This window comes from Lonchura striata, chromosome 16 (genome assembly GCF_046129695.1).
Source record: "Lonchura striata isolate bLonStr1 chromosome 16, bLonStr1.mat, whole genome shotgun sequence".
Lineage (NCBI taxonomy): Eukaryota > Metazoa > Chordata > Aves > Passeriformes > Estrildidae > Lonchura > Lonchura striata.
In genome coordinates this window covers 16,937,243-16,965,073 of record NC_134618.1, presented here as the reverse complement: position 1 = coordinate 16,965,073, position 27,831 = coordinate 16,937,243, and the positions used below count along the sequence as shown (strand labels likewise).

Genomic DNA, 27,831 nt, shown 5'->3' with positions numbered 1-27,831 from the left:
CTTTGCTTTTTATTGTCTTGTAATTGTCCTAACTCAAAACTTTATTACTCTGATTGTATTACTACTTTTATAACCATTTTATTATTACTAAACTTTTAAAATTTTTAAAACCAAGTGATTGGCATTTTTCACAGAAGATAACAAATTACTCCTGTAATGTTTTCCCAATCTCAAGCTTTACTTGTAAATGCTTTACTACTGTATTTCAACTTTGGTTTCTATATAAAGTAAATTTTGTAGCTTACAGGTGAATAAAGTTTTGAAAAATCTGTTTTTTTCTTCTGTTTATCAGCATTTCTCCACAGACTGACTGGAAATGCTGTAACTGGAGTGCATTAAGTTTGCAGCACTTTGCTCAGCCCCACTCCCTTCTTTGCAATCTTGGGAGTCACTTTGGTTTGATGGCAACTCCGACACTGTGCCAGGGCTGGGCAGCCCTTTTTGGGGAGAAATTCTCCCAATACCCAGTTCAAACTGTTATTCCCTGGTTCTGCTGTGTAGATCCAGATGGTTTAGAGGCTGAGCTGAAATACTTTGAACGACTGACAAATGAAAATGCTGCTGTAGCCATGCAGAGTATTAAAAAATTTTATTAACAGGAATGAACTGAAAGCTGTAAACAAGAGCCAGCGGAAATGGAATGTTGCAGGTGAGGCCGAGTCCTCGCACGTGGCTGGGTGCACCGAGCAATTAACTCGAATAATTAATAATTAACTTTGCTGAGCAGTTCCGCGTGGTGGCAGCAAAGGCCCACGGAAAATCCCAAATGGCCGGAAAATCCCAAATGGCCGTGAGGAGGAGCTTCGGGGCCAGGCCAGTGCGGGCACTGGGAAACCAGTCCCACACTGGGAGCTGGTGACTGGGAGGGAGCAGCTGAGCCTGCTCCGGGTTCAGGGCTGAACCACAGGCAGGCTGGAATGCGCTGAAGGGAATCATTTACATCTTCCCCAATTACAGGAGTTTTTATTGGGTTTACACCCGCATTGAGAGAGAAGTGAGCAGTTGCCAGCTTTGTAACCAGACAATGCCAGTCTGAGGGAGAGGGAAGGTAGCAACGTGATATTAGGAATCCTAATCCATTAGTAATCTCAATTTTGCCTTTTGGGAGGCTCCTTGTCCCTTCAGAATTGGGCTGCTGCTGCTCCAAGGGCAGGATGAGGAAACAGTTGTGGAGCTGCCTGGCTGTTCCCTGCCTCTGCCAGGCTGGTCCTGCCTCACAAAACCAAATTTGCCCTGAGAGCCCCCCCATCACTCAGCTCACCTGGCTGCTCCTGCAGGACTGGCAGCAGAGTTTGCCAGGAATGCAAACGTTCCTGCAAGAAAGGGTTTTCCACAGGTATTTTTAAAATTTAAATCAGACAACTTCAAGATTTATCTCTCCCTTAAAATACCATTTAGGGAAAAGCTGGTTTAAGATCATTTTTCATCCTGTGAAGCTGTAGCTCCTTGAGGAGTGAAGCTCAGAGCATGTGGGAGCTGCAGAGGCTCCTCGTGCCCATCGGGAAGGTGGTGCTGGAGCCAAAATCCCAGGAAAAACGAGAGGCAGGAGGATCTTGAGTCAGCAGCTGTGGGGGTGTGCTGGCTGGAGGGCAGAGATGGGTTATTCTGCTTCATTTGGAGGAGCCACCGAGGCTTGGCACGGCGGGCACCTGCTGATGTGCGCGTGGAGTTTTCAAAGGGAAAAATCGCCAAAGGCCAAACACTTCATCCAGATTCAAATCCGTACTGAGAAGTGCAGCTTGACAAAAAAAACAGCCAAAAGCCTGACACAGACCAAAGGGGTGAGGAGGCCCTTGAAGAGAGCTGGCAAGAGTCTGCAGCCTGTAAAATCACTGCCTGCAGCTTCCCCCCAGCTCTCTGCGGTGCAAAGAGAGAGCTGCCCGAGAGAACTTTGAAGATATCAAAGCGTTGTTGCAGTCTGAAAACACCATCACACTTACAGGAAGGTATTTAGAATAAGCTGCAATACATTAGGTTTCTTCTCAAAGTACTAGAAAGGCGGAAGGAGAAGAAGCAGAGCCTTTCCCAAAGGGATGAACATTCAGAAATCTCTGTACACAGCCAGGTGTGCAGGAGCTCACCTGGACAGCCAAGCTCTGCCTTTGCAGGGAACAGGAGAATCCCTCACTGTGGAAGCTTGTCCCACCTCACAGGGATGGACAGACAGGAGAAAACAACTACAAGAATGGCTGCCTTCAAACACATCCTGCACGCCCCAGGCCAGGGCTCTCAGCTGAATTCCAGGGACACAGGGCAAGAAAAGGGAATTCAGGACGTTCTCCTACCCAGAAAAAAATCAGGACTTCTTTCCTCCTAGGTGGGGAGAAGGTGTTGGTTCCCCTGCGTCACGCCCTGGCTCTCACGAAGGTTACAGCAGCCTCACAGAGCAGGCACAGGAGGAGACCCCAGCCCCTTCCCAAGCACCACCTCCCACCTGTGAGCAGGGCAGGAATGCTGGCCAGGGGAGCCGGAGCCAACGGGGCTGCAGAATCCCAGAGAGCTTTTCCTGCTGCTCCTGTGCCCTGGTCTCAGCTGGCCTTGGGGGCAGACACAGACACAACAGACAGACATGCACACACTGCCCACGGGCCTGAGTCTCTGCAAATGCACGTTAGGACCTGCAGCAGCCCGAGCCTCGCACTTCCTTCTTCACATAGTCGTGGAGTTTGAATTTGGGCTCGTTGGGCAGCTTCATGGACCTGTGCTTCAGCTCCCTGGAAAGGGGAAAGATGTTACTCTCATGCTGCTGCTTCTGGCAGGGAGAGGATTTTGTCTGGAAGGAGCCAGAGAGGGAGTTTGGACAAGGGCATGGAGTGAGAGGACACAGGGAATGGCCATCTATCCCTGCTGGCAGGGCAGGGATAGATGGGATCTCCGGAAGAAATCCTTCCCTGTGAGGGTGGTGAAGCCCTGGCACAGGTTGCCCAGAGAAGCTGTGGCTGCCCCTGGATCCCTGGAAGTGTCCAGACTTGACAGGGCTTTGGGATGGTGGAAACCTGCCATGGCAAGGCATTGGAACTGAATGGGCTTTAAGGTCCCTTCAACCCAAGCCATCCCAGGATTCTATGATTCCGAGCTGCCTTGCCCAGCTCAGTTGATCTCAGCGTGGCTTGGACACTGCTAAAGCTCCTTTGGATGACAAGGCCCCTGCTCTGGTCACTTACTTGGCGATGGCTGTGAACGCTAATTCCACGTTGAGGCCGCTCTTGGCGCTGGTCTCCATGAAGGGCACTCCGTACTCCTGTGGGATGAGACACAGCCCTGTCAGGAGTGGCACCAAGGGTGTTCCCAGGGGCTCTTGGGAGTAATTTTTGAGGACAGAATCAAGAGATACTAGTAGAAACTTAAAGGAAGAACAGATAAGGAGAAAGGGGAGAGCATGACAAGGGAAAAACACCGAGTGCTCCCAGGTGTATTTTGGGTCAGACTGGTCTCCAGGTGACCTGGTTCTCAGGGACATGCTCAGGTACCTCACCTACCTTGGCAAGCTTCTCTCCATCTTCCCTTTTCACCACTCTGTCTTGGGCTGAATCCACCTGCAACAGGAATGGCAAAGAGCAATTTGTGGTGATTTGGAAGGCCACCAGCAGGTACCTCCCTGTGCCCTCATGCCCTGCCAGGCTCCCCTGCCTGTGCCTCCAGCGTGGGAGGAAGAGGAGGCCGTGGCAAAGCCCAGGCTCACCTTGTTTCCCAGTAACATGAGGACCACATCCTGCTGTGCATATTCATGGATCTCTGTCAGCCAAGCCTGGAGGGACACAGCCAAAGAGAGGGGTTGGCAATGGCTCCAGGAGAAGGAGGGGAATGGGAATAATGGGGAGCTGCACCACTCCTGGCATGGACACCCTCAGTAGGCAATGCTGCATCCCAAACAATCCCAGAGATGATCCCTGACAACAGGGGGTACCCTGGGGTTCCCCTGAGCCCTGGGGGACCCACTTTGGCTGCTACCAGATCCCCATTTCCCAGGTAACAGCAGCTTTCTGACCTCCCCTGCCCATTCCATCTGGTGCTGTAGGGCTTTGACCCCAGTTTCCCCTCAGCTGGGATGTTCAGACTGAACCTCCTCTCAGAGGACAAGGCCGAGGGCTGGCTCTGGGATGTGCCCTGTGCCCGTGTCCTGCCCGTGCTGCCCCTGAGCCGTGGGGTGGCTTCCCTGCCCTTTAATCCAGCCTAATCCAATCAAACCTGCTCTAATTCCCTGTAATCCCTGACCCCGTGGTGTGAGCAGCCTCCTGCTGTCTCCAGTGCTGTTGCAGGGCTCATGGCAATTCCTGGTGGTCCTGGTGGTCCCTGCTCCAAACCCAGCAGGAACCCAGCACGTGAGGCTGCAACCTCAGGACAGCACTGCACCCAGGCTGGGCTCAGGGTGCTCCGTTCCATCGTGGGTTGGAGTCTCTCCTAACTCCCTTTGGCTGCTCTCTGCCCCCACCCCTCTCTCCAAAGCCTGGCAATTCCCCTGGGTGCTCGTTCCTTCCCACTGGGCTGTGTGTCCTGCAGGGACATCTCTCCTGTGTCCTCAGGATTGCTGATGCTGCAGGCAGGGCCGTGTTCCCCAGCAATGTGAAACCTCCACAGGATTTTCTTTCACAGGGCCACCAGCCCTGAGCAGACCCAGAGCCTGGGGGACACGGTGGGAAGCATTCCCAGCGCCGGTGACACGGAGCAGGGTGGCAGGACCTGCCCTGTCCCTGCCCTGTCCCTGCAGGCACAGAGGGGTGGCACGTGTGGTGCTGCCGAGGGAAGGATGCTCCGGAGCAGGGAGAGCTGCAGTCCCACAGGGGATCAAGAGCTGTGGGACCCCAGGAGCCCGTGGGACACATCCCAGCCCCAGGGTGTTGATGCCACCACAGCCCTGGGTGTGTGTGCAGGCACGGCTGCTCCCCGTGGATGCTCACGGCGTTCTCATGCCCGGGACACGAGCAATTACATCCAGTTCAGTCAGGGATAATTGCTCCCCGGCTCAGGACGTGCTCTGGCAGCGCTGGCACAGGTGGCCTCCAGCAGCCACACGGGGCCGGTGGGGCAGAGAGGGGACACTGAGTGCCCAGGTGTCCCTGACCCCCCTGCTGCCATGAGGCAGCATCTGCTCTCCCCCTCTGCCAGGCTGGAGAGCCCCAGCAGCACTGGCCAGCTGCCCTGAAGGACCCAGGGAAGGGGCAAACTTGGGCAGCACCAGGAAGCCCCCAAGGCTGCAGGAAGGGCAGGTGGGCTGGGACCCCCTCCCTGCCAGGTTTGGACTAAGCTGGGGTGGCAGTGAGGAGCCCAACCCCGACCCACTGTGACCTGGAGGAGCAGAGGGGGATGAGGGATCAGCTCGCTGGAGAAAGCTCCCGTGCTCGGCTACTACAGCAAGTTCTCTGCCAGTGCTGTAATTACACAGTGTTAATTGGCCGGAGCAGTGAATCCATCACCCTTTATGTGCTGTGAAAGGGAAAACCTTCTCTCCTGTCCCTTGCCTGTCCTTGCAGGTGCTCAGCAGTAAGCACAGCCCTTCTGCCAGCGACCCCAGCTCCCACAGCAGCACACACCTCCAGAAGGAACCCACGCCCACACCCAGCCAGCCACGCGTGAGGGGCGGCCGGAGGGGCTGGGGCTGCTGCTGTACCTGGATGTTGTCGAAGGACGTTTTGTTGGTGACATCGTAGAGCAGGAGCAGGGCTGTGGAGAGAGGGACAGCCCGTTAGTGCTTCTGCCAGACCGAGCCCATGGCTCAGAGCACACAGCCCCCGTGGCAGGTCACAGCTGGGGACGTGAGGTGAGACACAGAACACGCTGAAACCCAGCACAGAGCACCTCACGCTGCTGTGTTTGCAGAGCCTCCTGCACCCACTGCTTCCCGTGGAAAGCCTCTCCAGTGACTCCTGGCTCCCCTGGCCTGCAGTGGCAGCTCAGGGCCCCCAAGAGCTGGCAGGAGGGGCTCGGGGAGCCCAGGTGGCCGTGCTTACCGTGGGCATCCCGGTAGTAGGCGTGGGTGACGCTGCGGAAGCGCTCCTGCCCGGCCGTGTCCCAGATCTGCAAGGTACACGGGAGCAGAGGGATCAGCCCTGAGCAGAACCCACCCAAAGCAGCCCAAACAGAATGGTGCAACCCCAGGAAGCTTCTCCAGCTTTTGCTCCCAGGGACATCAATAGGAAAAATGACCAGAGCAATGTCTGGAAGCAGCCTATTCCCGCTCCTCGGTGTGGGGACACGACGTGGCCAAGGGCTCCCAACAAGGCCATTAATTGGAAAATCCATGGAGCAGATGGATGCATGGGGACCTGCTAATGTGATTTATCAGCCCTTAATGCAGCGGGAGGTTTGCAGAGTGCACACTGCTGCCTGGGGGATCTGTGCTACCGAGCTCGGGCAAAGGGCTCAGAGAAACTGTCAGCTCTGAGGGGGCTGGAGCAGCTCTGGCTGCAGGGGCACACGGGCTGGGATGGCCAGAAGAGCCCCCAGCCCTCTGCAGGCTGGGGGACAGAGCAGCCAGAAGGGTCTGCAAGGCTGTCCCAGAGCAGGAGACACCACCACAAAGGATAGAGGATTGGTCCCATTTTGGGGATGCTCCTCTCTTTGTCCTCTGAGGCGCTTTGGCCATCTCTGAACAGCCAGGGCAGCAAGGGAGATCTTCCAGGGACATGGAGACATACCTGCAGCTTCACCTTCACCCCATCCACCGTCAGCACCTTGTTCTGAAAGAGAATGGAAGGGCTGGTGAGGGCTGAGCGCAGCTGCAGGACGCCAAGGGAGACACAGCCAGCCCCCATCCCAGTCCATGTTTCCCCCAAACCTCGGGCTGATCCCCTCTCCTGCTTCTTTAACTCCCATCCATTGGTCCCAGCACCTGCAGAGCCATTTTCACCTCAGCCCAGCCAGAGGATCTCTCCCTGTTTCTGCAAAAGTTGCATTTCTTTGGGTACCTAAACCCTGGCAATGCCACACCAGCTCAGCCTGAAGACCTCTGGCCTAATTAATGAGCATCAGAATCCCACCTTAATAGCCTTCAAAAGACAGTCAACCACTCCACATGCAGCCACCAATTAAAAATAATTCCTGCTCCTGCTTCTTGGACCTGTTTTACTCCTGGTTTCTCTCTTAGTATGTTTTCCCCCGTTTTGCTTAGTTTTAGGAAAGGTGGAACCGAGGAGGAGAGGGGGAAGTGTCCCTCCACAATGGGTTTTCCCCACAGCCAGTGGGAAACTTTGTGTGGAATGATGCCCTGGCAGAGCTGGGAGCTGTGTGGGAGCCCCTCAGTGCCCCTCAGGGTGGCTGTGCCAGACAGGGAGGGCAGGAGATGGATCCTGACCGTGTCCCAGAACAACCACCATCCCAGCAATCTGCACCAGCCTGTCCAAACATTACAGGAATGCAAGCCTACAGAGCAGGGGTCCCAGGGGAAGGAGCAGAGAAGAGATTAATTTGCTCACCAGATCCATAGAAATTAGCACAGTAATTAGTGGGACGTGCTGGAAACACGGCCAGGGAACAGCACACCGGTGGGATGAGGCAGCTGGTGGCTGCTCTGGTGATAATTTAAATCCCATTTCCTCCAGTTGCTCTGGAGCTGCTGTGGGATGCTCCCACCTCCCGTGCCACGTGGCCATGGGTGGCCAAGGCTGCCGTGACCCCAGCTGGGCTCTGCTGGCTCAGCCCTGGCTCGTCCACCCCGGCACTGGCCACGCCACCAGCCACTCCAGTGCCACCAAACCCCCAGGGATCCATGGAGATCTATCCCTGCACATCCCACACCCCTCCAGGCGCCGGCCAGGCTCTTCTCTGATGGTTTTAAGGAGGGCAGAGGGATCATCTCACCTCCTGCACATCTCCACAAGGACCTGGTGAGGAGCAGAGGGCAGGAGAGAGCTGGATCCTGGATCCTCTGTCTGCTCAGGGACACGGCCGAGGTTTATAAATACCTTCAAAGGCTGAGACGGGGGAGAGAAGTGATTCACAGCCCGGGAGCTGCAAAAATAGGCAGCCAGGGACTGGGGTGGGGGAGCAGGGAAGTACTCAGCCTGCTGGGGGGTTAGGGCTCCCCACAGGTGGAGCTGAGCCTTTCCCAGGATGTGACACCGGGGCTCCTGAAGGCTTGAAGTGCCTAAAACCCAGAGTTCCCACTGCCACAAAGTGCTCCCAGGACCTTGGTGCCTCTGCCCGGGGCTCCTGGGTGAGCAGGGCCAGAGCCATGGCCAGGGCAGACCAGAGCAAAGGCACTGAGCTGTGCCTCCAGCTCGTCCCAGGGGCTGGGGAACAGCCCTGTCCTACCCTGAGCCACGGGTGAGGTTTGTGCTCTGCAGGAATCCACTCTGCCAGCTCACCTGCCTCTCCAAAACCCTGGCTCGTGCCACGGGCTCTGCAAGCACGGTGCCATTCCTACCACCATTCCCAGGTGCTGGCAGCCAGCTGCCAATGCCACCTGCCAGGGGCTGTGCCAGGGACCGCAGAGGAAGGCAAAGGTGCCGTGTTCACCATCGGCCCCGGCTCCTGGCACGAGGGGCTGAGGACACTTGGTGTGATGGATGGTGACAAGGGACAAGGACACAGTGATCACCAGCAGCAAACAGGTGCCCTGCCCCATGGGCACACGAGCACCTCCAGCTCAGAGCAGTGTGTGCCTGTGCCCAGGGACGTGGCCATGTCCCCAGTGTGGCCGTGCTCCAAGGCTGGCAGGACACCACGGGTGGCAAGGACAGAGAACGTGGCCCTAGCCCTGAGCATGGACCATCCAGGCCAAAGCCTCCTTGAAGCATCTGGTGAGCAGCCAAAAAAGCTGAAGCTCCAAAGGTGCCCCACATGCACTGACCTCCACTTCAGGAGTTAATTAACACGGAGCCAGCAGCAGCAGGAGTCACGCTAATTACGGCTGACCTATATTTTAGGGAGGTAAATGCTTAGACCTAATTAAAGTCTGCACAGGGATCCAGGTGCTGCTGGACCAGCCTGGGGGAAAAAATTGATTTTCTGAGGATGGGTGTGGAAGAGAGCAGGGTTCCAGGGTGAGAAGCTGCAGAAGTGCTCCTGCAGGCAGGAGACACAGCCAGAGTGAGGCAGAGCATCACCCGTGCTGGCATCCCTGCCTGCATCCCAGAGAAGTCTGCCCAGAGCAGCTGTGGCTGCCCCATCCCTGGAAGATGTTCAGATGAACCAGATGCCCAGGTCTCCCCCACACCACACCTAAGTGACTTTCCAGTTCCCAATTTTTTCTCTTTTTTTTGTTAAGGAGATGCCTCAATTTCCTCCTGTCAGCCTTTCCAAGGCACAGCTGGGGGCTGAGATCCTAATAAGCATCCAAAGACAAAAGACGTCGTGTGTCAAGGCACTGAGATGTGAAATGTGCTGCCAGCCCTGCTGGTGAGGGAGGGGCTGTGCTGCTCAGGGCTCCTTGCTCATCTCACCATTTCTTAGAACAGAGGCAACGCTCCCAGCAGCCTCCTGCCACATTTTGGGCAGCAAAACCATCCCCGCACCTCAGCTCTGCTGTCACCCTTCCCTATTTCAGTTTTTGTGTCCTTTTTCCTGGGGCACTGCAAATGTTATTGAAATCTCATCTAGCAGGGCTGCAGTGGAATGCCTGCAGTGCCTGGGCTGGACAAACACGATGCTGTGAAGCGAAATAATCTCCAGGACATCACATCAACAAAGTTGGAACCTTGCAGATGCAGGAAAAATGAAATTACCAAGTGCAGATGGTGCTCAATTAAGAGCAGCGCTATCACACACCGAGGCTGCAGCCCTGGCACGATCCCACAGCCACGGGAGCAGCAGGGAGGGAGGGAGGGAGGGAGGGAGGGGAAGGCGACGGGGCCGAAACGTGCACGGACACAGATGCTCCCACACCGCACAGACCCAGCACTGCTGCCCTGCCCTGCCCCACAGCAGCTGCGGGATGGGCAAATGCCACACGGGCTCGCAGGGTCCCCACAGTGCCAGTCCCACCAGGAGCCCCTGGCACGTCCCCGGGTGCCTCAGCCCACGGCAGCGGCGCTGCAGCACAGCCCAGGAGCAGCATCGCCGCCAGCCTGGCCTCTCCCAGCTCTTACAGGCATGAACTCGCTCATTAAAGCCTTCAAATTGGATACATGGATCAATTTGCTTCGCAATTAACGGGACAAAGGGGGGGCTGCTCACTGGCACCCTCCAGGCCCCAACAGGGCACCCCCAGCTGGCTCCCTGAGCCTGTGACTGGCGCTGCCCAGGAGTGCCCACTGAGCACCCCCTGCTCCGGGGGCTCCACTTCTACCGTGGAAAAGAAGCTCTTCAAATGTCATTATTGGCCTTGGAGGCATCTCCTGCAGCTGAGGGGGGACAAGTTCCTGTCAAAATGAGGATAAATGGCATTGCTGACTCTAGATCAAAGCAGCACAGGGTTAATTAGTGCCAGTAACGAGCTGCGGGACTGACAGCGCAGCCACCCAGAAATGTCATTAGGTTGTGGTGTCACCAGGCCAGGCCACCCGGGAGCGAGGGACAGATTGGGTTATCCTTTATTTCGGGAACCAGGAGACACCTGAAGGGGAGGACTGGCTGAAGGGATGCTGGAGCACCACAGCCCCACGCCAAGGCCAGACCAGAGCCAAATTCCCACCTGGCAAAGGCCAGGGAGCCCCTGTGAGCACAAACACTCCTGTGCCAGGAGGAGATGGGATGAGTTGTGATGTAGCAGACACACAAATAACCACCACCTCCAACGGCGGCTGCAAAAATAGATCAGGGATCGATATGGAAATCTGCCCAAAACAGCAGGACACCGCATTAATTTGCTTGTTAAAACCTGGAGGTTCTCCCAGGCATGCGCAGCCAGGGAGCTGCTCCTGGTGGCTCAGCACCTGCTCAGGGACATCCTGGCCCGTTGCTGAGGCCAGATCCAGGAGCAGCCCCACTCTGCTCCCTCAGAGCTCCAAAAATGGGGGAACTCAAAATGTCCCTCAGACATTTTTGGAGGTTCCAGGCCCAAGTCAGAAGCATTTGAGACCCTGGCACAGCTGGACACAGCTGTGATTTTGGGTTTGGGCCATGGAATGATTTACCAACCTTGGGAAGAACAAGAATCACAAAAGTTTAGATATTAGAGTAGAAGTAGTCACAAAATAAAGGGAAGAATTTTTGAGTGCTGTACAGGGGAGTTTTGGTTTTGTACAGGGGGTCAGAGGTTTTAAGATGGATTTGGGATTTGGGCCTGTCCTGTCCTCCTTCTTTCTTCTTCCTTACCTCCATGTTCTTGGTGATGTTGGCACTCACAGATTGGTTTAGAGTAGAAAAGCACCATTTAATATAGGTAATAGGCATTGGGGAAAACTGTAAACATGTAACACAAAATGTACACATAAAAGACAGCAGCAGCCCTTGGCGGGGGGAGAAGAAGAAAAGAAGAAGAAGAAGAAGAAGAAGAAGAAGAAGAAGAAGAAGAAGAAGAAGAAGAAGAAGAAGAAGAAGAAGAAGAAGAAGAAGAAGAAGAAGAAGAAGAAGAAGAAGAAGGAGAAGAGAAGGAGTCAGAGAGGATGTCAGGGTGTGTGTGTGCCTCTGCCTGAGCTGTGAGCAAACCACAGCAGCTCAAGGAGAAAATCTTTTAAATAACTCACAATAAACTGCATTGAGACCAGACAACAGAGACTGCTGAGCCTTTCCTTGGAAGCTCGGGTTGGAGGAGAGACTTTTCCACCACACAGAGCCACCCTGTGACCCAGGGTGGTCTTTGGCACAAAAACCTGCTCCCTCTAAATCCAAGCAGTGTCTGATCCTGCACCCCCAGCATCAGCACCTCCATGGAGAACTCAGCCAGCCCTCCACTCCAGCCTGGGAAAGCCCTTCCAGGAGCACAGTCCCTGCAGGAGAGGGGAGGACACAGCCTGTGCTGTGCTGGAACCTGCAGAAAGCCTCTGGGAGCGAGGAGAGCAGGGCAGGGACGTGGCTGGAGGCAGGGCTGGACATGGTTCTGCTCCAGCCACGCTGTGTGGAGCTGGAGGATGATCCCAGGGGATGGCATGCAGTGATCCTCTTCCTCCTCCTCAGCTGTGCCAGCACCAGAGACACTCAGCAGCAGCCTGGGGGAGACCCTGGTGGCCAAAACGATTCCCTCTGCCTCTCCCATCCATCTCCCCTTCAGAGAGAAATCCCAGCCATCCATCTCCCGGGGCAGGTGATGAATTCCTCAGCAGCTCTGTGCATTTGCACTGTGCAGCTAAAAATAGAAGCTTCTGCCTTGGGATGTTTTCCTCCCCAGGCCTTGCACACTCCTGCCTGCAGCCGCTGCCAAGATCCTTTCAGAGAACACTCTGGCTGCTCAGCTCCTGGGCAGAACCCAGGAAATGCAGATTAACCCACGGCCCCTCACTGCACACAGCGTTTCCAACCCGCTCTGCTGCCAGAGGCACCCCAAAACCCTCGGAGGGGTCACCCCATCCTGTCCCCTCTGCCACGTCCAGCCTGGAGGAGCCACGAGCCTGGCCCTACATCAATGCCCCCAGCCCCGGTGTCCAGCTGGGCACAGCCCCTTCCCCACACAGCCAGCAAGGGATGTCAGCAGCACCAGCCTTTGTCCAGAGCCCGTTCACTACATTAAATCCCAATTAACTTCTCCCAGGCTGCCAGCCCTGCCCAGATAAGAGTCCAGGCCCTTGTTCGAGCAGACACGCTGAAGATTTCCTGACTTATCGTCTTCTAGTCACATCAGTCTGCAAATAAAAGGGTTTTCTGGCAAGAAGAGAATCCTGTCTTAGGGACAGATTAGAGGTAAGAGGATCTGCCTAGGATCATACATTTTAAATTCAGCCCTGCTCTGCTCCTCGGCATCGCCCGCAGCATTCGCAGTCCCGGGTGGGGCTCGTGCTCCTCCAGCCTGGCTGCTCCCCGAGAGCAGCAAAGTCCTGGGATGATCCACGGGAAGGTTCCTTCAGGAAGGCACAGGCAGAGGAGATTTGGTGCTCCCGAGCCCTGCGGGGCTGCTCAGGCTCACCCCAGCAGGAGAGAGACAGGGCTGTGTGAGCTCTGAGTGCGGGAGTGAGCCTGATCCCCAATCCCACAGGCAGCCAGAGAAACCCACCCCCAAAATTCCTCAGGCTGGGATCTGCTACAGCCATCCTGGAGAGCAGAGCCACCCGAAAGCACCAGCCAGCAGCAGGGCTGCAGCTCATCCCTGCAGCTCCAACGCATGGGATGGGATCCTCCCCACCCCGGGATGCTCTGCACAGCTCCCCCACCACCCTGGCCTGCATTACTCACCCCTTCCATCTCTTTTCCCCCTGCTTTATGAAAAAGGGATATTTTTAAAAATATCTCCGCTTACTTCTAAACCAGGAAGCCTTGGAAACAAAGGGGACAGAGATGGCTCACGCAGATCCGTGCCAATACTGGGAATAAGCAACGTGGTGCTCGACATATTTATCTTCATTTTCCTCATCAAGGCCATGCCACGCTGCAAAGCTGAGCTGGGATCTCCATGGAGCATTTATTGCTCTATCATTTCTCATCTGGAGCAAACACGGCCCCTTCAGTGCCACGGAGATGAAAAATGGCTCATCAGGTCCTACTGGACAGGGAATCGTTTATCTGGGGAGAAATAAGGCCTAGCAGACCCTTAAAGGTCTTTTCCAACCTAAACGATTCTGGGATTTGCCTCAGTGACTGCAGCCAGCCCTGGGCTGAAAACTTGCCTGAAGTTTCTGAGAAGACTTTACAATCCAATTAAAGAGAAATCAGGGCTGAACATCCAGCAGCAAATATTCTGTCAGCACCCAGCAGTAACACGGCAGCGTCTGCAGACAGACTGCAAACAGCATTATTAAAGAGCACTTCTCATCCCCAGAGAAAATGAAATCCCCAAAGACCTGACAAAGGAATCTGCAGCTTTTTATCCCAAACACTCCCATCCTTCACGCACAGCCAAGGCAGACAGCTCCCAAAATCTGCTGTGCAGCAAGCCTGAGCCCAGATTCTTCGAAGGATTCAAGGAGAGGAGAGTGACTCAACAGCTCTGAGGAGATTTTCGAGATTTTCTCATGGCTGCACCCAGCAGCAGGTCCCGGCCCCCTCTGCAGAGCAGCACCCTCCTCACCCTGTGGCTGCTCCCCAAAGTCCAGAGGAGTTTCTGAGGTTTCACCCCCTCCTCACTAACCACAGTGGTGTCACTCTGCCACGTGTGGCAATGCCACCAAGGTCCTGCCTGGCCGGGTGCCCCTTGTGCAAGAACAGCCCCGAAATTTTGGGCAGAGCTGGGGACACAGGGGCAGAGCCCTGCCCATCCCTGCTGTGCCAGTGCTGGGGTGGCCACTCGGGTGCCCCACGGGTGGCACGGGGCAGAAGCCACAGCACAGGAGCAGGCACTGTGCACTCCAAGCTTTGATCTTTGCAAAGCTTTTCCTTCTCCCTGGCAGCAGTCCCAGCTCTCCCATTTTCTGCTCCACTGGAGCAGGCTCTTGCCCAGTTTGGGCACCACCAGGGGGATGCAGAGGTGCTGAGGAATTGCAGCACGCTCAGCACATCGCCACCACTTCCACCCCAAAACCACCCCAGTCAGACAGACCAGTTTGGCCAGTCCAGCTCCACCATTTGCTCTCCCCATGTGGGGCTCTGGAGCAGAGCTGCAAGCCAGGACTGGGCTGGGAAATCACCCCAGGGAGGCAAAACACCCCAAATCCTTCACTGTGGGTGCTGGAGTGCAGACCAGGCTCCTGGGAAACTGTTCCAAGACACTGCAAACCCTTTTACAAACAAAACTGAACCAAAACCCACAGACAGTGACATTGATTTGTTTTGTTGAATGTTTGGGAAGCCCAGCCTCAGCCAAGAGCTGCAGCTGGAGCAGCCAGGTCCTCAGGAGAGGATTTCCAGCTCTGCACTGGGCTGTGGGGCTGATCCCCCGAGAATTTGTGCCCCCACTGCTCCCCCCCAGCACAGCCGGCTGTCAGGAACATCCTGACCTCACCTGTGTGTTATTCAGGAGGGAAAAACACATCACATCTGCCAGGCATTAGCGCTTGCTTGGGAACAAAGTTATTTTGGGCTTTGCTGAGCACTTCTCCCATTAACTCATGCACATTGATAAGTGCAGCTGATGAACGGCTTGGAGGGAGTTTGGGCTGAGCCCCAGCCTCGCCAGAGGCCACCTGGACGTGTCACCCTGATGCAAAGGGGTCTGGGGAGCAGCTCCACAAGCTGGACTGCCTCTCCCAGCCCAGCTCCTGACTGACTGAACCTCTGGGCAGGGAGGGCACCCCTGCCACGCTGCTGCCACGGGCACAGGGCACGGGGGGCTGCCATCCCCACCAGCCTGAAACAGCCCCTCACCAGGGCTGGGGCTGTGGGGGCTGCCCAGCACTGCTGCCAGATCAGCTCTGAAAACTGGCACCAGGAGCAGCAACAGTGCCCCAGCTCTTCCTCTGAGGAAAACGGGGTGAGGCAGAGCCCAGGGCTCGCAGCTTGCCTGTTTCCCCACCCCGAGCTGAGTGCTCTCGACACCAGGGAGCAAAGAAGAACGGATGAAAGCCTGGCCATCGGGCTCCCCGAGCTGCAGGAATGGCTCCCCTGTTCCCAAAAAGGGCTCTGGCCTCACCCTGTGCTGCCCAGGGCCCTGTGGATGGGTGCTCATCCAGGGACCGTTCCCCTCCAAGGGAGATCCCTGGAGGGGATGACTTTGACCCCCCAGAAGCGAGGCTGGGCTGAATTATTCATCTACACATGCAGCTGTGCTTTTCTTAATCATCAGCTCCAAGGAAGCGGCGAGGCACGGAGGCACCGGTGGGACCGGCTGCTGCTGAAAGGCAGGAGAAGCAAATCCAGCAATTTCCACCAAATTCAGCATCCAACACAGGGCAAAACCCTCACGGGTGGGGTCAACACTCCCCAGACAGGCTGGAGCTGCCCAGGGGCCTTCAGCAGCCTCCTGCACTTGGTTTTTTTGGGGAAAATGATGATTACCAGGGGTTGTTCCGAGGCTGGGACGCAGGACCCACAGGCAGCTGTCCCGGGGGCATGTGCCAGGCACTGGGGCCAGTCCAGGCTCCTGCTGGTGGGGCAGGAGCCCAGCTCCTCCTCAGCCTGGCACACGCAGGCTGGGGCTGGCGGGCACGGAGCAGCAGCGTCAATGCCACCGAGCCTTCGCTGGGATCGTTGCCGTGGAGATGCTGCGCAGGCAAAGCTGGAGAAGCCAAAGCCTCCATTTCCCCAGGGTGTCACTGAGCCCGGGAACATCGAGGCTTGGCAGCAGGAGAACGTCCCGATACACGGGAGGATGGCACAAAGGCTGGCCAGGTGGGGGCTGTGGCTTCGTGGCATCTGCCCCAAGCAGCTGGGCACAGCTCCCAGCACTCCCCTCCTTTCCATACATTAAATAGAAAAACCCCACGTAAAATGGAACGAAACCCATCCAGGTGTTCACACCAGCACCAGGCACACCTCAGAGACATGCTCATGGTTTTATGGCCCCTAGAAATGACCCTTTCTGCCCACTGACCTCCTGAGGGAAGAACTGACTGAGCCCCACCACACCAACACCTTCCTCAGGCTCAGAGCATCACTGAGACCCCCAAAGCACCCATTAAACTCCTCCTCACCCTGGGACAAGCACGGCCCAGGGCCATGGACATCACCCTCTAAAGCTGGAGCACCACAAGCTCCCAGCTCATGTTAGTTATGATCAGGGAGAAGCACTTTTTCCCAGCGGAGGCATGAAGATGAATTATTTGCTGTTGCTTCGGAGAGATTCACCAATGCCTCAGGGCAATGACTCGGTGCTGAGCCACGATTAAAAATGCTGTATGTCCCTGGCAGACAAACAAAGCTGTGTGAGCTCCAGGGCTCCTCTGGGACCCCGAGCCAGGGCAGCTCCAGCACCGTGGGATGGGGCCAGGAACTGCACGGGCAGTGCCCAGCAACAACAGAATATTTTGCTTCCAAAGGCTCTGCAGGCAAAGCCCCCAATCCCTCACTCCCCCATTGCCATAGGAACTGTGTGTGTGGCCCATCACCCTCCAAGGACAGGCACACACCACACCGTGCTTCCCTGCACTGCAAATACAGCTCTGACCTGCCTGGATGGGGGTGGTTTTTCCCAGTTTTTTCCCAATTTTTTTCCCCAGTTTTTTTCCCATTTTTCCCCAAGGAGAATGACCTGCTCACTGTTCCAGGCTTTGGCACATTTGATTGCTGCCCTGCCTTTGGCCATGGTGATGCTCAGTGCCACCACCACAGGGTCCAGCAGAGCCCCAGGGATGGGACTGACTCCGTGGCTCAGGTCTCAGGGAAATGGCTCTCTGGGGAAAGGGGAACAGGGAAAGGTGATTTTCAGGGAAGAACAACACACAGCAAGCAGCCCCACAGCACGCAGCTCAGCCAGAGTCAGCTCCTGCCACTGCAGCACTGCCAAAACTGGGACTGGCACCTCACCCTTCCCCACAGAGATCATCAACATCCACCCCAGGAATAACCCAAAGCCTGCTGGGAGCAATAATTAATTAACAAAATGAGGCAGTGGCTCGGCAGAGAGGCAGCAAGGGCTCAGGGGACCCCAGGAGCTGAGCAGGGCAGAGCCACAGGGCAGGGACACCCCAAATGCCCATCCCAGGGGCAGTCAGAGCCAGGGGGTCAGAGACACCCCAAAACCCACCTGTCCCACCTTTCCTGGGCACCTTCCCTCTGCTTTCAAAGAACAACCCAGTTCTGCACAGCTGAGTTCAATATTTTATCACAAATAAAAGATGAAAGGGAAATTAAGCCAAATGTATTCCATTAAATATTGAAACCATTTAGACTTACTCTGGCCCCATTTAAATGTTTTACCGACTATAAAACGCTCCCTCCCAGGTCCTGGCACTGGGAGTGGATCCAGCCCAGCTTGGATCCATGGCAGTGGATGCTCCAGTGCCCAAATTGGCCTCTCCAGAGCCAATTTCCCAGCTGGCAGCAGCCAGGCAGGAGCCAGCACAGCACAGCCGTGTGCCCACAGCCTTCCCCAGCCCGAGCTCCTGCTCAGCTGCCCCTTCACAGGGATCCTGCCAGGCTGGAGCAGGGCAGGGGCAGGGATCTGACCCACCCCCCCAACACACTGTGCATTTCCCAGGGAGTTTCCCGTGGTTCCCGTCCTCTGCAGGGGTTTTGGGCTCCCACACAGCTCTAACCAGGAGGATGCAGAGGCAGGTTGTGCTGAGCACCTTCACAGCCTCCCTCCTTCCACCAGCACCTGCCAGTTGGTGTTTTCCTTGCCTGTGTCCTGGCACTGCAGCTCCTGAGCAGCCCAGGCCTTCTGCTGTCCCCCTGAGCTAATTAAACCCAATTTTTCCAACCATCCCAGGCCAGGACTGACCCACGGGGACACCAGCTATCAACAGGCACCAAGCACCAGCAGGACTGCAGGAGCCTGGAGACACTGGTGCTCTTCTAGAAGCATCTTGCAAACCCCCCCATCCCCAGTGCTGTCATGTCAGCTGGAATGGATAAAAAATTCCACATCCAAATTATTCTGGGTGGCATTTCAGACACCAAGGAGGTGGAGAAGGCACCTTCCCACCATCCTGCAAAGAGGATTAAGCTGGTTGAGAGTTTCCTTAACCAGGCTCTGGGGCTGGCTGCCACTCCAGCTGCTCAGGCACTTCTTTGCTTTGAAGATGTTCATCTTCCTTCTGTGCCTTCCCCAAGGCAGGAACGGAGCCCCTTGTCCACTGGGATCACCGCCTGCACACGGGGGTTTGCACCTTCCTGCTGTGCTGCAGAGCTGGGGGGGGTTTATGGGTTCATTTTCCAGAAGCAAGAGGCAAAGGAGGATGGATAAAAGCTCGAGGAGCTCGAGGAGCTCGAGGAGCGGGCACAGCCGCCACGGGCACCGCTCGCAGCATCTCTTGGCAACTGAGCCCCTGCATGCAAATGACAGGCACCGACTGCAAAGCTCTTGGTGTCCCTCTGCGAGGCAGCAGCAGCCACGGCAGGCAAAGCAGGGCTTGGCTTCCCACAGAAAATGGGAATTTACTGCCCCGAGAGCCTGTCCTGGCAGCGGGCAACGGGCACCAGCAGCCGCTGTGGAGGAGCAGCACCCTCAGAGCCACACACGGGGGACAATCCCTGCTGACCAGTGATGCCCTCCCCGGGCAAGACTGCCAGGATCTGCCTCCCCATGCTGGATTTGGGCACAGCTGGCCCCTAGAGCACTGGTGACAGCATGGTGTGCATACCCTGGAGCCAGGCAGAGCGAGGGGAGCATCACAGGAACCATCAGACACCCCTGGAATGGTTTGGGTTGGAAGGGATCTCAAAGACCATTGAGGTCCAACCCCCTGCCCAGAGCAGGGACACCTTCCACTGGACCAGGTTGATCCAAACCCCATCCAACTTGTCCTTGAACACTCGCAGGGATGGAAATCTCCTCTGGGCAAATTGAGCTCAGCTCTCCATACAGTGAGAAATGCAAAAATATGAAATCAGCTACTGGCTGCTATTAAAATTCATCCAGCAATGGGAGCTGCAGAACAAACTGATTTTTCAGACAACAAGCTGCTGGAAACACACAGAAACATGGAATGTTTGGGGTTGGAAGGGACCTTAAAGGTTATCCAATTCCAAGCATTTGCCATGGGCATACTCAAGGTGGGAGCCCAGGCATCCCCTGCCCACTTCTGCCCCACCTTCCCCATCCTGGTTGCACCTCTGTTGCCACTGGCAAGGCCCCATGAAGGGTCCAAGCAACTTGGCAGCACCAAGATGTTTCTCCCAGGAAAAGGCCACTTCCCTGCAGAGCTCTGGCCCTGGAGACCAACCTAAACCCATCCCCCTGCAGCAAACCCCCATCCTGACCAGCAGCAAAGGAGAGACTAAACACTGCCCAGTTCCTTCCCTCTAACATCCAGGGCTAAATTTGCACAGAAAGACGCTGAAATTTATTTATTTCCATTCCTTTCTTCTGGCCTAAGCAGCTCCCCTCCCACTTTTTCCAGATTGATCCATCAGAAAATGAGCCCTGCTAATGCTCCGTGCCAACCGCTGAGATAAAAGCCAGCCCTGGCTTTCAGGAGGCTCCAGTCCTTCAAAGGGAGGCACCAGGCAAAGGTTGTGAGGGCTGGGATGTGGGTGGGATGTGGGTGGGATGCAGGTGGGATGCGGGTGGCATGTGGGCACCTGCAGGGGACAGGGGACCACCCCAAGGGCAGGGATGTGGGTGCCCACTGGGGACCAGCAGATGCTCAGGGCATCCACAGCCCTCTCCCACTCATGCACGCCCAGGACCAGTCTGGGTGAATCCAAACCATGGTCCCTGCTCCTCTGCACGCCTGCAGGGCTGGAGCAAAGGTTCCCATGCTCCTGCAAAGCTCAGCTCGCTGCAGGAGCCGGGGGCAGCCCGTGGAAGGGGCGCACACAAACGCAACAAAAAATAAGCAGAGATGCAACGCATCTCCCACGTAGAAAAAACCACATTACACACTGCTGATTCCACACAGGCTGAGTGTAATCAGGAGTCCTGAGAGCTCAGGGCCACCGGGGACGGGTTTTATTTACAGCACATCCCAGATGAAGCAGGGCACAGCCAAGGCAGAGCACAGAGCCTCCCGAGGGGGCTGTGCCGGGGGGCAGCTGAGCCCCCCAACAGCGCTGCCAACCCGTGCACATCAAAGCTGAGCCTTCAAAGGAAACGTGCCCTGTGCCCAGAGCCTGCCCTGGCATTCGGGGCTGTGCCGAGCTCCGGGGCTGGCTGCCAGGACGATGCTGCTTTGCTGCCTGTCCTGGCAGCAGCAGAGGAGCGACACCGCTGCACACCTGGGACAGCACCCTGCTCTGAGCCCCACCAAAACCTTCCCAGTGCTTTCACCCCCTGATTAACACGGGAACCATCACCCTGCTAATGCAAAGAAGCTCATTAGCACCTCTTCCCAGGGAGAAAAGGCTTAGCCTTAATTTTTTTCTTTTATGTTCTTCTCCTTTCGGGTCCAATTAGTACAAAAATCTTCCCTTGGCCAGCCCTGCAAAGCTCGGGGCTGTGAGGGCTGGGCAGCCCCACAGAGCCCAGGTGGCCCTGGGGACAGGGGCACAGGGGGTTCACACAGCTTCTCACTTTGGTGAGACCCCCATCACTCAGCACACAAGTCCCCCTGGCTGCACAGCTTGAATTCCTGTCGAGGTTTCGGAAGCGTTGCCCAAAATCACAAGAAGAGGAAATCGGGGTTCACACCTCTGAGCACCAAACCTGCTCTGTTCCAGGAGCCCCTTCTCCCTGGAACCCGAATGGATGGAGCCAGGAGAGCACACACAGCGTGCCCAGAGCTGCTGTGCCCTCGCCACTGGGGATCTGTGGGGAGAGACCCCCCAAGCACAGGCACCCAGGCAGGAGCTGGTGCCACGCTCGGCACAGCTCGTGGAGGGCAGTAATTAAGCCCCTCATTATCTAGCAATGCAACCTTGAAGGTGACACCTGTGACCCAGACGCTGAAGGCAGAGAGGGGTTTGTCCCCCAGCCTGGGGGGACAGCTCAGGAGCTCAGACAGGTTTCTGCTCAGAGGTTTCTGCTCAGCCAAAGCTCTGCCGGGAGCAGGACCCCTCACCCAGGTATCTCCTCCCTGGCACCTGCAATGGGGGCTCAGCCACACTGCACCCCCAGCCAAACCCTCGGCCTGGGGACGCCTGGCCCTGTCCCAGCTGAACTGGGAAGGCTCGAATCATCCCCAGGAGCTAAAGATGCTCCCCCAGCAAACCAAATTTTCCCAGGACGGAACGCTGAGGACTCGGCGCCTCCAAAGCTCAAAGCCAACAGGTGCCATTTTGATGCCTTTTTAAATATTACAATCATCTTTATTTCTCCAGCATCAGTGGTTTGTTTTCCAAACACATTCAGATCAACATCCTTCTTTGTTTAAGAGACGATAATAAACAAACACATCGCGGGAGGTTCTCCCTCACATAAAACAGTAGGAGGGAACAAACCTCAGGGTCCATTAGGAATAGTAATGCCAGATTAATTTTAAATGGATTTCTATTCATTTACATTCGCTCTGGCCTGTGTAATGCATTAGCCACAGCTTTGGGTGCATCTGATGGTTTGATGTCCATGAAAATGAGCGACGGGTTCTGGAGCCCACTGGGGCCAGCGGATGGACTGGGAGAGGAGGAAGCTGGGCTGGCCTGGGGCTGCCCCCAGCACGGCTCCATCCCATTCCAGGGCGCTCACAGGGACCAGATGGCATCGGGGGGAGTGGAGATGGTGCCCAGGACAGTGTGTGGAGCTGGGCAGCTCCGTGCCCGAGGTTTCCTGAGCCAGGGTGGGCGCAGGGACCCGGCAGGGCCCGGACAAGGCCACGCGTGCACGGGAGCACAGCTGCCACACGCCCGGCCTTGGGCACGGCCCGGCGCTCCCTGGTGCCAGCCAGGCTCAGGTCTGGCACCAACCCTGCCCAGCCCGCAGGATAAACCCCCCGTGCTCGCTCAGACCCTTCACAGCGGGCCAAGAGAGCACAGCAAACCCCAGGGACACCTTCCCACCGCTGCCACCCTGCCAAACTCCGGGGCTGCGGAGAGAAGGAGCTGTGATAACGACAGCTCCGTGATTAAAAAGACACTAATTAAAACCAGCAGAAGCCTCCAGCGTTGCCACCCCAGGGCATCATCTGTGTAGCAGTGCCCACGGCAAGAGGGGCGATTACCAAACAGGATTATCCTGGTGGGGACGCAGAGGCACATCAAAAAACTATTTCCATGTCCCCCCAAAAGTATGAATGCCTTACAAGGATGATAATAATGAGTTTTAGGGCATACACATGATCTCCCCCACTGTATAATCTGCCCATTTCAGAGACATGTAGCTCTAGCAGGTCTATTAGAGAAGTAAATTAACTCTAATTTGATTGCTTCTCAGTAACAGTCATTTCAGCACTCTAATCAATAAGTCACAGGGCTTTATGGCTGCCCTGTGTATCAATCACTGCGATCAGTAAGGAAACGCTTTAATTTGAAGAACACCTGAAACTGTGTAATTACCTTTGTATAAAATGACAGACCCCAATTTACCCATTTCACCTGCAGCAGCCCCCCGCCTGGCTGGGCACGGAACATCCCTTCCTTCCTCAGGGCTTCCTGAGCTGTCCTTCACCCCTTCCCCATCTCACTGCACCAGAGCTAGCACTCACACCCCAGCCAAGCAGCAGGTTACACGAGACACTCATCTCCCAGAAATCCTCCAGGAAAAGTCAGGATCTCAGATCCTGCTGGGAAGTCACAGCCCTGGTGTGTGGCATCACCAGGAGCTCTTCAGAGCACCCAGCAGAGCCCCCAAACGGAGCCAAATCCATCGCTCAGACAGCCGGTGGCCCGGGGGCAGGGCAGGGAGAGCAGCACTGCCCAGACCCCGGGGAGGAGACAAGCTCTGCTTTGGAGGGACCAGATGGATGGGGACTGGTGAGGGACAGGGAGCAGCTGATCCTGCAAGCCAGGCGTGCTGCTGGCTGCTGCTTTGGTGCCAGAACTGCCCCGTGCCCTGCACAGCTGCTGGAAAGGCTCTTTGGTGCCACCTCTGTAAAGTCACCATTCCTGTGGCTCTGCTGTCCCACCCCACGGGTGGGGATCCCCTTGGCCAGGGCCTGAGGGAACCACAGAGACCCCAGGCAGCCCCCCCAGCACGGAACGGACAGGGAAACATGGCCAAGAAAAGGTTACAAGTCTGTTCTCAGATGTTCCTGCCTGGCAAAGGATGCCCTGGGCACACTGGGGCATTGCAGGGCAGGGCGGATCCCCTTTCTTCCCCCCAGTCCCCCTGTGTGGAGCAGGTTCCCACTGTCCTCACTGGAGCTGCACAGCTCCGACCACTGCCCCCAGACTCTCCCAGCATCAGGAAGCTCCAGTTCCTACCAACCAAACAGAGCCCTGAGAGATCCCTCAGCACAAAACATCCCCACATCAGCACCCCGAAGTGGAGCTCAGGAGATTCTCCCAGGGTCTTCTGGTTTTTATCAGTTTCAGTTTTGCTGTTTCAAGAAAAAAAAAAAAAAAACTTAACAACTCTTAAAAACCACTGAAACTGCCTTAGGGAAATATTTTCATGGGCAGATGTCAGGCCTCAGTTGTTACAGGAATTATCCCCAGGATGCTGAGCAGAGGACAGGCTCCCCCATCCCTGTGCAAAGCCGGAACAAAGACGATGCTGCTGGCACACCCCGAGCGCCCCGGCTGGAGCTGGCACGGCCGGAGGGGTTCAAATCCTTGGAGCAACGTTTGGTTGCTCCTCTGTAAAAGCCTGGCAGAGCCCTGGCAGGGCCGAGGCCCGGGCACTCACCCTGAAGTCGATGCCCACCGTGGAGATGAAGCTGCCGGCGAGGAAGGCGCCGTCCTTGAAGCGCACCAGCAGGCAGGTCTTGCCGACCCCCGAGTCGCCCACCAGCATCACCTGCAGGGAGGGAGGAGGGAGGGAGGGAAGGAGGCAGGGGTGTCAGGGCCCAGGTTTTGGGAAGGCAGCCCCGCTGCAGCCATCCCCCTGCTCCATCACAGCAGTGGCACGTCCAGGAGCGATGGCCTCGGACCCAGGGGAGGCGCACAGTGGGATTATTCCCCACTCTGCACCATGTCACCAAGCTGGAGACACCTTCCCCTGACAGGCACTGAACAGTCCCTTCATGGGGGCACAAAGCATCTGAAAACCAAGCAGCTGCCCGTGCTGTCCCCACAAAACTCCCCACCACGTGTGGGGCTTTCCGGGGGGTGACACTGCCCATGGTGAGATCCCAGCCGTGAGTGCCACCTTCACCTTCAGTGGGACCCACACGTGCCCACAGCCACCCTGCAGTCCCCAGCTGCAAGAGAGCAGCTCCCGGTGCCACCTGCCTCAGTTTCCCCACGCAGCAGCCCCCCTGGGCACAGACAGGGCAGGCAGCTCCTCGCCACAAAGCTGGGGCTGCTTCCAAACGCAGCTCCCCAAAACCTCTGCCCACACCAACAGCCCCGCTGCCCCCCAGGGCACTGACCCTGCTCCCCTCGGCAGGATGACACAGAGAAACCCGGGACCAGGGAGCCGGGCTGTGCCAGCCCCTTCCACACCTGCAGTGCCAGGTTCCTTCCCTCCCAAGGCTCTGCCATCAGCCTTCCACGAGCCATTAACCCGTGACAGGATTGAAATGGCTTTGCAGCAGGGACTGCCCTGGGTCACACCGAACCCTCCCAGGAGCTGCCAGCAGTGGCAAATGCCACCACCCCTCTGCAGCCCAGCCCTGAGAGGCAGTAGCAGCCGCAGGTGCAGGTGCAGCTCGTTTTGGCATCGCCAAGGAGGGCAGGGTCAGCCCACAGTGCCCCACAGCCCCAGCAGAGCCTCACACTGGTGTCCCACAGGAGCACCAGGCACCGAGCCCTGGCACAGAGGGGTGAGGGAAGCCAGAGCCCATGGGAGTATTAGTGTGAAGCCAAGGGAAGGGGGAAAAAAAGTCATTTTACTACAAAATATTGATTTTTAAAGTATTTTCTAGATGTATTTTTAGAACAGGTGACCCTCAAGAGCAGCTGCTCCCCACTCAGCAGCACCAAACCCAGGCACGCAGTGCCAGCTCTGTGCCCAGGACCTGGCCACTGCATCAGGCAGAGATCGGGAGCCCCGGGAGAGGCGAAGGGAAGGAGAAAGTTTAATAAACCAGGCTTTTACTGGCTACAAAGCAATTTCTGTCTGCCACTGGGTCAAAATCAGCCAGACCATTGGCAGATGTTTTGTCTACCCGGTGCGTTTGGGCTTATCTGAGACACATTTGGCTCCCCCTCGTGCCATGGGGACGATCCCTAGGGACAGCCCCAGCCTGGGCAGGCAGAGGTGAGCTCCAGGAGCCAAGGACCAGCGCAAACACGGAGGTGGCTCCATTTTGGGGAAGCTGTTGAACCATTAATGCAGCTTTATCAGGACCAACCACCTACAGAAGCAACCAAGAACGTTTCTGGAACGTCCCTCTCCAACCCCACATCCCAAACCTTAACACCCCTAGCCCACATCCCAAACCTCAGCACCACGAGGGCTGCACCGACTGCCACAGGCACCGAGCTCTCAGCACCTCGCACCAAGGTGGCACTTGCCAGGGCAAACCCGCGCTGCCCAGGCTCGGTCCCCCGGGTCGGCACAGACCAACAGGGGATTCACCGAGTCGTGCCCCCCGCCGAAATCACTAAATGAGCCCCAAAATCATCTAATGAGCTCCGAGCCGGGCTTGCACCAAGTCTCAGGGGGAAGTGGGGAGGAAGCAGAGACGTTTGCTCTGTGAGTTGCTCGCCGGGGTCTGAAGCAGCGAGAGAAGCCATGGGAGCCCGCAAGGCTGGGGACATCTCAGCAGCAGCCGGAGCACGCTCCGTGCCACTCGAGGGGTGCCATCACCCTGCTCGCAGCCCGGGCTTTCTGTAGATTAGCGAGGATCCGGGAGGTTACAGCGGCTCCCCGGAGCAGCCTTTGGCCATCACTTGCACAAGTCCCGCAGCCCCAGCCCCGCTGCCGGGGGCTCTGCGGGCGCAGCCCCCGCCGAGCGAGACCCCGACCGGGCGGCTGCGGAGGGGCTGGGAGAGAGGGAAGCAGGGATCCAGGCAAGGAGGGACGGAGGGATGCAGGGACGGAGGGATGGAGGGTCGGAGGGATGGAGGGTCGGAGGGATGCAGGGACGGAGGGATGCCCGCCCGGTCCTGGCCCCCGGGAACTTCGGCGACGTCCCCGGTATCGTCCTGAGCCCGCACTCCCGCAGCCCTCCCCGCTGCCCCTCCGGTCCCGCACCTTGAAGGCGAGGTCGTAGAACTCTCCGCTGCTGCTCAGCGAGGGCCGCCCGGCCGCCGCCGCGCCGCCGTTGCGGGGCACCTCGGGGGCGGCGGCGGCGGCGGCGGAGCTGCCCCGGGGGGCGGCGGCGGAGCGGCCGGTGGCCTGTGCGGCGGGAGGCAGCGCGGCGGAGGGCGCGGCGCCGCCGCCCTTGCTGCGAGCCGCCTTCTTGCGCGACATCCCGGGGCCGGCGCCGCCGCCGCGCCGGGGCTGGGGGGCGCGGAGCCGCCGCCGCCCGCGCCGGCCCCGCCCCGCGCCGCCCTCCGCCAATGGGGGCGCGCGGAGGGCGGGAGGGGGCGGGGCCTAGCCGGCGGCCACGCCCACCCGCGCCCCGCAGCGCCGGCACCGGGAGGAGCGGGCGGCACCGGGGGCACCGGGGGCACCGGGGGGAGCGGGCACGGCGACAACGGGGGTGCGGGGGGTCCGTGCCCGCGTGAAGGGAGGCGAGGACGGGGGCTCCGCTCCCCGCGGTGCCCGCTCCCCGCGCCGCCCCTGCACGCCCCGGTCCCGAGGCGCGTTGCCGTAGGAGCACCGGGAGGCGCCTCTGGTGGCTCTGCAGGAGCGAAGGGAACCGCGAATGGGGGCTGGCACCCTCACCCCGGGCAGCAGCGTGTCCCACGCCGCACACGCCAGCCCCGCGGGCGGGGTGCACAGTGGGAAGGGGGTGCAGCTCCACAGCCCGGTTTGGTTCAGTCCCGCAGCCCGGTTTGGGGTTTAGTCCCGCAGCCCGGTTTGGTTCAGTCCCGCAGCCCGGTTTGGGGTTTAGTCCCGCAGCCTGGTTTGGGGTCTGTCCCGCAGCCCGGTTTGGTTCAGTCCCGCAGCCCGGTTTGGGGTCTGTCCCGCAGCCTGGTTTGGTTCAGTCCCGCAGCCCGGTTTGGGGTTTAGTCCCGCAGCCCGGTTTGGGGTCTGTCCCGCAGCCCGGTTTGGGGTTTAGTCCCGCAGCCCGGTTTGGTTCAGTCCCGCAGCCCGGTTTGGGGTCAGTCCCGCAGCCCGGTTTGGGGTTTAGTCCCGCAGCCCGGTTTGGGGTTTAGTCCCGCAGCCCGGTTTGGTTCAGTCCCGCAGCCCGGTTTGGGATCTGTCCCGCAGCCCGGTTTGGGGTTCAGTCCCGCAGCCCGGTT

General features: G+C 57.6%; 1 protein-coding gene across 1 annotated transcript; it reads right to left on the bottom strand.

Moving 5' to 3' along the window:
- Window positions 1-574: 574 nt before the first annotated feature.
- Window positions 575-26,893, bottom strand: RAB26 (RAB26, member RAS oncogene family). The gene is made up of 9 exons (XM_021548791.3): window positions 26,675-26,893; window positions 24,221-24,331; window positions 6,636-6,677; window positions 5,949-6,015; window positions 5,609-5,661; window positions 3,683-3,748; window positions 3,480-3,536; window positions 3,165-3,241; window positions 575-2,714 (listed from the first exon to the last, which is right to left on the bottom strand). Exons 1-9 carry the CDS (start codon window positions 26,891-26,893, stop codon window positions 2,612-2,614), a joined length of 795 nt encoding a protein of 264 aa, XP_021404466.1. The 3' UTR covers window positions 575-2,611.
- Between the last annotated feature and the right edge of the window lie 938 nt (window positions 26,894-27,831).